This window comes from Phaethon aethereus (genome assembly GCF_964289735.1).
Source record: "Phaethon aethereus genome assembly, chromosome: 1".
In the NCBI taxonomy this organism is placed as follows: domain Eukaryota; kingdom Metazoa; phylum Chordata; class Aves; order Phaethontiformes; family Phaethontidae; genus Phaethon; species Phaethon aethereus.
In genome coordinates this window covers 51,367,951-51,378,588 of record NC_138575.1, presented here as the reverse complement: position 1 = coordinate 51,378,588, position 10,638 = coordinate 51,367,951, and the positions used below count along the sequence as shown (strand labels likewise).

At 45.6% G+C, this 10,638-nt stretch overlaps 1 protein-coding gene across 1 annotated transcript; it reads left to right on the top strand.

The window, feature by feature from the left end:
- Positions 1–1,105: 1,105 nt before the first annotated feature.
- Positions 1,106–3,069, top strand: BTG1 (BTG anti-proliferation factor 1; the record flags this gene model as incomplete). The annotated part of the gene is made up of 2 exons (XM_082003821.1): positions 1,106–1,474; positions 2,705–3,069. The coding sequence occupies exons 1-2, from the start codon at positions 1,327–1,329 to the stop codon at positions 3,067–3,069; spliced, it is 513 nt and encodes a 170-aa protein (XP_081859947.1). The 5' UTR covers positions 1,106–1,326.
- Positions 3,070–10,638: the final 7,569 nt, after the last annotated feature.

Here is a 10,638-nt window from a genome sequence, read left to right as displayed (position 1 = left end):
GTTGAGCAGTGTGCATGAGGTGCGCAGAAGACTAAAAGTTCTACTTCTGGGGTGTCCTCAAAGAGCCAGGGCTGAGGTTTGGCCAGTGGCCTGTGAGAAGACACCTCCCCTGCTGGCCAGCATACCCTTCGCTTTGCTTGCGCCGCTGGGCTTGCTGGCCCAACAGCTGCCCAGCGGCAGAGCTTTCACCCTGCCTGGAGACCCCGACGTGAACGCGGCCGTAAGGCTGTGATAAAGAAATGCGAGGACAAAGCCATGCCCGGGACCACCGGGGCGCTGGGTACAGGAGGGGTCCGGCCGCGGCACGGAGAGAAGGCAAGAGGGGAACAGCCACCTCACCTCGGGTGCCTGTGGGGCGACATAAAGACCGACCGTCGAGTACCCCCGCTGCAGCCGGCGCTGCGTGGGGAGACGTGTACGAGCGTGCCCCCGCGCAGACACACCAGCCGCCGCCGGCGGAGCCGAGGCGGGGCCGGCCTCACCGAAGGAGCGGAGTCAGGCGCTGAGCCGCCTGCGCGCTCCCGCTGCCCCGGCCCGCCGCCCCCGCCGCTGACGTGGCTCTGCCCTCCGCGGGCAGGGCACGCGGCCCCCGCTCCGCTCCCGAACCGCTGCGCCCGCGCGGCCGCCGGACAGGGCAGCCTCGGCCGATTACGCACCCCGCGCAGGCAGGCCGGCAGACCGGCCTCCGCGCCGCGCACCCCGACTCTGCCCACGCTGGTGCGCGGATCGCGGGCGCCGCTCTCGCTCGGGCGGGACGTGCGCGGGGATGCACCGCACAAGCGCCCTCCCCGCCCCCTGCCGCGCCGCCGCCCACACAGCTCCTCGGGCGGGAACCCCCGCAGCGCGGGGGCGCTCCCCCCCCGCGGAAGCACTTGCGCGGCCGCGCACCGCCGCGCGCCCCGGCTCTATTTGTTTACCATCGATTACATCACCATCATCACCCCCCTCCCCCCCCTAGTTCGCCAGCCCCGCCCCGCTGCCTGCCGTCACAATGGTGCGATCGCTCCATTGGCGGCGGCGCGCCCCCGGCGCCCTGACGCCACTTCCACCCGTCAGCGGCTATAAGAGGCGGCGGGCGGCGGGCAGCTCCCTTCGCCCCTCGCAGCAGGAGATGCGGGGTGCGCTGCCGCGGCCGCCTCTGCTGCCGCCGCCCCCCTGCCGCAGGAAGAGGAGGCGGAGGCTGCCGCCCCCGGGATGTGATCTGGGCTCCGCCGCCCGCTCCTCTCCCAGTTAGAGCCGCGCCCGCCCTGCTTCGCGCCGCTCGCCCCGCGCCCCGTCCCAGCGCCGGCCGTCCCGGAGAGCTGGCTGCCGGCCGCCGCCGCCTCCATGCATCCCGCCCTGTACACCCGGGCCAGCATGATACGCGAGATCGCCGCGGCCGTGGGCTTCATCTCCAAGTTCCTGCGGACCAAGGGGCTGATGAACGAGCGGCAGCTGCAGACCTTCAGCCAGAGCCTGCAGGAGCTGCTGGCAGGTGAGGGCGCCGCGGGCGCGGCGGGAGCCGCTCCCCCGCTCCGCTCCGGCCGCGGGGCCGCGCTGCCCTCTCCGCCGCGGGGCTGCCCGCCCGGGCCGGCGGGGCTGCGGGCGGCACCTCCGGCCGCGCCGGGCCCCGCGGAGGGGCTGGAGGGGAAAGGCGGCCCCTCCGAGCGGCAGGAACTGCCGCGGGGTGCGAGCGGGGCTCCCACGGCCGTGGCTCGCCCCTCGCTGGGATACCCCCCCTCCCGTGCCGCGGCGGCCCCGGGCGGGTGCGGGCGGCGGGAGCGGGCTATAAACAAAAGGAGCTCGGGCGTCGCGTAGGCAGCCCCCCTGGGCTCGGTAGACAAAGCTTTCGGAGTAGCCGGGACTTGGGCTCCGCTCCAGGGACTCACACCGCCCGGTTTCCAGCAACAAAAATGCTCCCAGGTTGCTTTTTTTTTTTTTTTTTGTTAAGTAAAATTAAGCGGTGGACGATGAGGCTCTGTTCCCCTTTTTTCTGGAAGCATCTCGTAGTCACCCGACAGCCCCGGTTAGGATCAAATACCGAGGGTTTCTTCGCTGCCCTGTGAGTTTTTATAGTCCCGAGTCTGTGTCCCAGTGTGCTTGATAGTGGCTACAAGTAGCCCTAGACCGATGTAGGGTTCTGGGTGGGATAAAACTCCTGAGGTAAGTGAAGTCCCGGGCGTCTCGCCCTGGAAAACAGACTGGGAAGAGCAGTGGTGAAATACAGCTTGAGTCAGTCGGTAAATGCTGCCCGGCTCCTTCCCTAGTTATTTTTGGGTGTTCTTAGAATGTGGGGGACTAAGCATGGGTGTGAGCTCCAAGAGGAGGCTGGAAAGGTACATTTTTTTCCTTTTCGGCTCGTGGAGACTTGAAGCCCCTGCATATTTCTGCTATGTATGTAATCATTTCTGTATTTTTATATTTTTTTCTATGAATGCCAGGAAGTTGCATTTCGCTTCTTTCAGACGGCAAACATTGTTTGCTGAACGTGGTAGCATGAAACAGTGACTTTGTACATGAGTACTTCCCAAGGGATGCTGCACTTACTGTAAAACATCAGGAAAAAAATAAAGGCTATAACCATTTTTTCAGGTCACTTGATGCTAAAATAACAAGCTTTTCAACATCTTGAGGTGTGAAATTTGCAAGAGAACAATGATCACTGTATGTCTTTTTGAATACAGAATTAAGGAGGATAATCTCTTTTTTTTTTTTTATTTTATAGAACATTATAAACACCACTGGTTCCCAGAAAAGCCATGCAAGGGATCAGGTTACCGATGTATCCGGATCAACCATAAAATGGATCCTCTCATTGGACAGGCAGCACAGCGGATTGGATTGAGCAGTCAGGAACTGTTCCAGCTTCTTCCAAGCGAACTCACTCTATGGGTTGACCCGTATGAAGTGTCCTATCGTATTGGAGAGGATGGCTCAATCTGTGTGCTGTATGAAGCTGCACCAGCAGGAGGTAGCCAAAATAACACCAACATGCAAATGGTAGACAGCAGAATAAGCTGTAAGGAGGAACTTCTCTTGGGCAGAACTAGCCCTTCCAAAAGCTACAATATGATGACTGTATCAGGTTAAGATATAGTCTATGGATGGATCACCTTAAAAATGGATGGATAAATTTGGTTTTTACTTTGGGTGGGCACCTCTGGGGATGGATTATGGAGTTTAAACCATGTCACAGCTGTGAAGATCTGGCACACGTTAGAGTGGTATACTTTAAAGTGACAGTGCCATAGTTTGGACAGTACCTTTCAGTGATTTAATAGCCTGTGAGTCAAAATGATTTCAACTTGCTAGGGAGTGAAGAAGATCTAGGAAGGGTCAGTTTCTCCAAGACATCTTACTTAATTTCTACACCAATTTTCAACCCCAATCTGTCTTTATAAAGTGATTCTCTGCAGTAGGTCTTGCAGAGTAAATTTGCACTATTACAGTTATTAATTGTTAGCATTTTTGGCAGCTCAGTAACAAGACTTACTGTTATGAACACCATAGTACTGGAAATTTTATTTTTCAGACTTTTACCTAGCACTTACAAATATGTATAAATGTACATAAGATAAACTAGTAAGTATGACCTGGGGAAATGGTCAGATCTTTCCATTGGCCTCAAAAGTAGCAAGTGATAAGAATCTGCCATGGCAACAGGCTTTAAAAAGACCATATAAAGACACTGTCTGAACTGTGGTGTTAGCACCAGCCAGCTATCTGTACATTTGCTAGCTTGTAGTTTTCTAAGACTGAGTAAACTTCTTATTTTTAGAAAGTGGAGGTCTGGTTTGTAATTTCCTTGTTCTTAATTGGGTAAAAGTCTTTTCCACAAACCACCATCTATTTTGTGAACTTTGTTAGTCATCTTTTATTTGGTAAATTATGAACTGGTGTAAATTTGTACAGTTCATGTATATTGATTGTGGCAAAGTTGTACAGATTTCTATATTTTGGATGAGAAATTTTTCTTCTCTCTATAATAAATTGTTTCCTATCTTGGCATTTTAATTAATCTCTTGTCGTGATTACATAGGATCAGTTAAACTATTTTTATCTCACAGTAGAAATGAAATAGGTACTATAAAGGCTTAAGAACATCAGTGGCACCCTGATGCTAGGGAACACTTGGTACAGACATGGATTAATGAAGACCTTGTATATAAATGCTTGGGAAGTTTAGGGAAACACAATGATGTACATGTCACTTTAAACCTTTTAAAATCAGTCAATGTGGAAATAACTCCAGGGCCAATAATTCCAGGATATGAGGAGAAGGTACAGAAATAACATCCACCAAAGATGACTTGAATAAATCCAGAGGATTAAAGTTTACTTGGCTTCCTGATGAAGGACATAGCAAACCTAAATGTCCATTTTGACCTACTTGCTCACAAGTTCTCAATTCTTCCCTGATGGATTCCCTGCTCAATAAGAATTTCTGGGACAAGTGTCCCTTAGCCTTAAGAGCAGGTTAACCACTCTACAGAAAGGTTGCTCGCCTTTGCTTTCTTCAGATGCAAGACTTTCACTTTAGAAATCATTAAGATGGGATTCAACAAAAGGTATGTAGATCTTTTTTCCCAAACTTAAAAGGTTGGTTGAGGCGAAGTGAGAAGCCCATACTTATGTGTATTAGAAGTTAATGAATGATGTGGAGATGTGATTCACTTAAGCACCACACTAATGTCATTTCGTATGCAGCACAGTGGTTACACTTGAGAGAAATTCCTTGCCACTTTATTTACACTCGTTAAAGTGCTGGAGTAAAACTCAAGAACTTTCTGTTCCTTATCTCTCATGTACTTTGTTCTGTGAGTGTTTAATAAAAGGCCTACCCAACTTGGTCACTTCAGTTATGAGAACTGCTGCTGCTGCTGTGAAGGAAAAGAAAACAATCATTACCTGCCAACTAAGCTTGCTAGCTGTGGGTAGAACTGAGCTTCAGACTTGCCATGCATTGTGGCAGCTCCTGCTCAACTAGGAGCCTTTACAGTGTGGCGGTAGTAATGTGTTGTATCTCCAGTTCAAATCTTTGTCTTCTCATCTGTAATATAACTGATTATATATAAGCAAAACATAAGGCTGAACTGTCTAGCTTTTTTTACTGATTTTTTTCCCACTTTTTTTGAGAGTTCAGCTTTACAAAATACTATTTTTACCATGATTTGCATATGCATGTCAACATTCAGCACTTCAAAGTACTGCTAGGGCTTCTCCAGTACGATGATTTTCTGGTGTAGGCTGGTGGAAGCGTTAAGTGCTCCTGAAGCAGTGAACTTTAAAGATCTTGCTCAGTATCTGGATCTGGCAATAGATCTATTACTGAAACGTCAGAATGAGCTTGCTTCAAAGTACAGGTGTTAGTCATGTAGAGTCAAAGTTAGGTTCACATCTCAAAACCTGAATTCTACTACTTCTAAGATGATGCTTTGAAGTTGTTAAGCAAGACATTTATTCAAGCAGTAGGAGTACTCAGAGACATCTCTGTTGCGTTACATGTCCGCAGACGGCATCGGTATATCCATATAGAAAGAAAAACATTGGGCTTGGCTTCCTGTAAAGCTGTATTAAACTTTCCTGAAGCTCGCTGCTGACTGAGCTGTGCTTGGTGTATCATGGTGCTGCCTATAGTCTTTCCTGCTGCACAGTAAGAACAGCATCAGGAAGGGTGGATGTATAGCTGGTCTTTGACGTGAACTATGCATGTTATGAAAGCATCAGCTGTTGGCACTTTATTTTTGATAAGCATAGCTTTGCAAGGCAGCAAGTATTCCATCTGCAAGGCTGGCATGTGACACCGAACCAAGAATGAGCCAGCTCCCTTCGATGGTTAACATTTTAGTCCTTTTACGGCAGGGAGCTTCCATTCATGGCATAATTTTTAACTGCAGCTGTAACTAGTAGTTGGTACAACCTGTGTCCCCAGAGTTGTTGGGATTTCTTCCAGCTGGAATTTAAATATACCCCAGTGTGCACACAATGTGCCCTTGTCTGATTTTGCAAGTACTCGGCATCCTGTGGCAGCAGGGCATAGGAAAGACTCCTGAGAGAAATGGAGTAATGTCTGCAGGAGGAGGCTGTTGCCAGCCCTATGTTTTGGTGCAGGTAGAACAAACAGTGCACTAAGCTAAATGCTCGTCACTTCTGAATTTCATTTAAGGTGCCATTATGAAACCAGCAAGGCTTTTATTTTAAGGCGAACATTAGAGGTGAGAGAGCACATTCCAGACCTGCTTGCCCAGTGCACGTTAGTTAAATTAGTTGGACTTTCCTTGTGAAGCGCTGAATAATCCTGTTGTTCTGTTGGGGTTCTGAGGGCAGGCTCAGCTGTCCGCAGCTGTAATGTTACAGCCCTTCTTAAGATTGACGGACCAGTCTGCTGAGACTTGTCGATCATTCAGTGAATATTTTTATAAAGGGTACAATTGCCTTCTAGTTTATGCCAGGTGAGCAAATGTTTCTTTTTCTCAGAGCATGTTACCCCAGTGTGCCACGTGTGATACTGGATCCTATGTGCTCCAGTTTAGTTTTGTGTTTCATGTTCGGTAACGAAGCTGCTATAGCGAGTTGTATTATGTGTATCCTGTAAGGATCTCTTTTCTTCTGTTCTCTTTGCAGTTCTGTGGTTTGGGGTTTTTTCCTGGTTATTCTGGAGATGTACATCTGGCTTAAGCAGTCATTCAGACCATGATCTTTTTCTTCCTATAGATCTTAGGGTCATTCTTAGGTCTGAATAGAGATGTGAGGGCTTTCACTCAATTACTAATAATGCTGATTTTAGTTTTCTACTTTTCTGCTGACTCTGCAAAGATTTGTTGGTAGGTCTGTTATGACAGGCCTCGTCGTGCCACAGGATTTTCTTATTACTGGTTTGTTCTATCAGTTTACATGAGAATTTGGAAATAACCTGTGTGAGGCACTCTTCTGATGTGAAAACACCATCACCAGCTTCTACTTTTGTTGTACGTCGTATTGAATCCGTTCATAGGATAAAAAAGTCTCTCCTAATAACAACTAAAAAGAGTCGTTTTGGATCAGAAGATCAAGTTGTCCTGTCTGATATCATAGCTAGTGATGACAATTCTGAAGGCTAAATACTGTTAAGCCTGCGTGCTCTTGACTGCCTTCAATTTAAATGGGTAACAGAGTAGCTTGAGAGATGATTTAGAAGCAGGGGGGACTGTACTGCAGCAGTAGGACCTTACAAAACAGTTTACTGATCTGCAAACCATAAAGAATCCAGTTAATGCTTCTGGAGTGGCTGGTTCGTGCTTGTGCTTGTAAACATTTCTGTCACCAAATTAAGCAGATGTCACTGAACATGAACACTAAATCCACATAAGGTGTCCCAATTAACCTTGCTTGCTTATGCTGTGAGAGTATGATCTCTTGTTATTGTGCAGGTTAGCAGTGAATAAAATGAAGAACATTACTGCTTTTCTTTTTTGTGTATCTCTGTAGAGCTTATTTCTGAATTTCCATAAATCAAGTAGCACTCTACATTTTCCCAAGTTTCCTCTACTTGATGCCATAATTTTTAGGGAGAATAGTTTATATTGGCAAAAGCTGCCACTTGACTGAAGAACATTAAGGCTGTTTTTAGTTTAAAGAGTGAAACATGTATAGACCGGAGATAAACAGCTCTCCTAAAAAGGAATGTATATTTACACATTCTTGGTGTAATAGCAGAGGTTATTTTTACATGTTTCAGATTTACATTCCAATGTGGCATAAAGTGAACATTGTGAAGCAGGATGTTAATTTAGTGGCTTTCAAGGGTTGGTAGAGCAAGCTGGGCTTAGACAGTAAATGCTGTATTAATGGTTAGCAGTGACAATTTCATCAACATAGGAATTGCAGGGTGTAATTAACATCAGTTGCTTTGACACTATGCTCTTAATGTATGGTTTCAACCTTTCTTTCAGTAGCAGTTGGAGAATGCACTGTGACAAATTATTGCTGATACAAAGTAGGTCAACAGTAAAATGGCTGACTTACCATAAATGAACCGATGTAAATTATTGTAACTTAATGTCCAGTGGAATTTTCTTAGTGGCTACGTCTTCTGTGCCCTTGTGTTTCTCAAGCATGAACCTCGTATATAGCTTTTCCTAACTCCTTTTTCCTAACCCTTTGATATTTTTGTCTAAACAAGAAGAACATTTCCTCCCAGCTGCTGGGGAGAAATCCACACGAGCAGTAAAGCTGCGTGACGACAGATACTCGCCCTTGTAGTATTGCAATTCTCGGACTGCAAAGCTGGCAAGGAGAAATGACTCTCAACTAAGGAAAACACGTAAAATGCTGCATCTTCACGTTTCGAGGTTTCCTCCACTGAAAGTGACCCATGACAGCACAAGAGAAAGGCAAATAGGACTGTGATGATACTGGATGAGAAAAATCCCAGGGGCAGGGAATATCTACATTTTTGCAGAGGAAAGTGTTTTTACCTTGCGATTAGCTGCTCAGCGTCTCATCACGGCTTGCAACAACCTTTTAAAGTTTTCTTGAGAGGTGTAGCTTTATTTGATGCTTTTACCTCTTGGATGCCAGGAAATGAGCCTCTAGCTTTGCAGTTTCACTGGGGCATGGTAAAATCCAGTGTGATTGTTTTATGTGCTGATCACATAACTGAATAAAATAGATAAACAAATGGCTCTCGTAGCACTGTAAGGACGCAAGGGAGGAGAACCTCAGCGTTACTGGAGCAGCAGTGTGTGAAATGCCCAGTGCCAGGGGCAGGGCTGGGGATGCTGCCCAGCTTTCATGGTTGGGTTCCAGACAGCAACGCTTACCTAAAGGGCTATAACAGGGAGATAAGGCTTGGGTGCAGCTTCTAACTCCAAGATCAGCTTAAAGACAGATTTCTAGTACCAATAGTACCATCTGCTGATAGTGGCTGCAATTAAGGAATTCCAACAGTGTGCCCTTGCTGGTCTGTGTTCTATAAAATTAAATTATTATTGCTTTTTGTAACCTAAGAACATGTAATAATTGGTGTCTCTGTAGTTCTCCTGGCCACGGGTTAATTAATGAGTTTCTTGTATTTGAAGAAGAATATCAAAAGACACAATTCCTTCCATGCATTGAAGTTTAAACCAAGTTTTATTTATATATATACATATGCACAGGGGCACATACATAAATTTCTTGTATAAATATATATACACACACGTATTTAATTGTTGTAGTCTTTTTCAGTGGGTCATTCTGAAGTCTCTGCTGGCTGTGATTTAATTCACAGGTCACCACAGGTGTTCTGAAGATGTTAAATACACACAGACAGGGAAAAAATATCTTCCTTATTCACTTTTTATGCCTTAATACATTGGTATTAACAGGAACAGATATTCCTATTTTTCCATTTTCTGAATGTCAATTTGCAGCTCAACTCAGTTTGCTTGTCAAGTTGAGCAGATTTTCAAGATTTCCTGTAGAGTTTTAAAGCAAATTGTAGTTGTCTAAAGGAATGTTTGCAACACTTCAATCAATTTAAAACTAGGCTGAAATGAAATAAAGCTAAGATGCTTTTAGAATCTTGATTGTATATTCATGCTCATACTTTGTAATGCAAGAGAGTGTTTCTCTGGTTTCTGGTAAGCAGTTGGCTGAACTATCAGCAAAAGGTCCATTTTGGTTGAGCCCAGCACCCTTCCCTAGATGGGTGCACCAGAACAGTTGCTTCTGTCTGGTAACATTCACATTCTACAGTGTGTAAATTAGAAATGTGTTTACCAGTGCAAAAGGCTGTATATCATAACCGCAAAAGAAAATCAAGCTGCCCGTGTAATACATCTAATGCTATGAAGTTATATATATGAAGTGATATTAACCAACCTTTGCAATTCCATCTCTAAATTTAGCTTTTATTATAATAATCTCGTTTTTTAATCCCTAACTGCTTGCTTCCTTTGTCATTTGCAGCCTATTGTGTAACTCCTCAGCTTTCAGTTGGTGTAAGGTTGTTCTGTTTGTAGACTTCAGATTGGTAGGGAAAAAATAAGGCAGTGGAAATGGCAGTATCGGTCTGAATCATGATGACATTAAAGCAAATGGTAAATTTAGTTCCATGTTTATAAAGGATCCGTTTCTGTGTGACGAAGGTACCAGACTAAATTTTTATGATATTTGTCATACTTTATTTGTTGTCTGGATATATTTAACCGGGGTGAGGCTTTTGTGATATAACTGAGAACCATGTTGCAAATATGTAAGTACTTTTCAGAAGGACAGCTGAGCAAATATATCTGCTTGATTGTTTATCCAAATGTTCCTGTGACTATCTTCAAAGCTTGTTGCTCGCAGAATTGACAAGTCCTGCATCATGAACAGAAAAACACTGATTCTGAATACTGAAAGTGATAGTTTCTACAATTATTCAGTTGAAAAATATGTGCACATCATTCAAATTTGAAATCGCCATTCGTAGAGTTACTGAAGTTGAAGTTAATTCCAAGCCAAGCTGACATGTGTACAACATGTCTCCTGAATTATCGAACTGTTGTAACCCCATGACTAATTCTGCAGTACAAATACGTTGATTTCCTTTTCATGCCGCTTCTTGGTGCACCCTCCTATCTACAGGAGCATCCCTTTCTAAGCAGTTTACAATTAATAAAAGGAAGATTTGAGTTCCAATGGGATCTGCAGTTT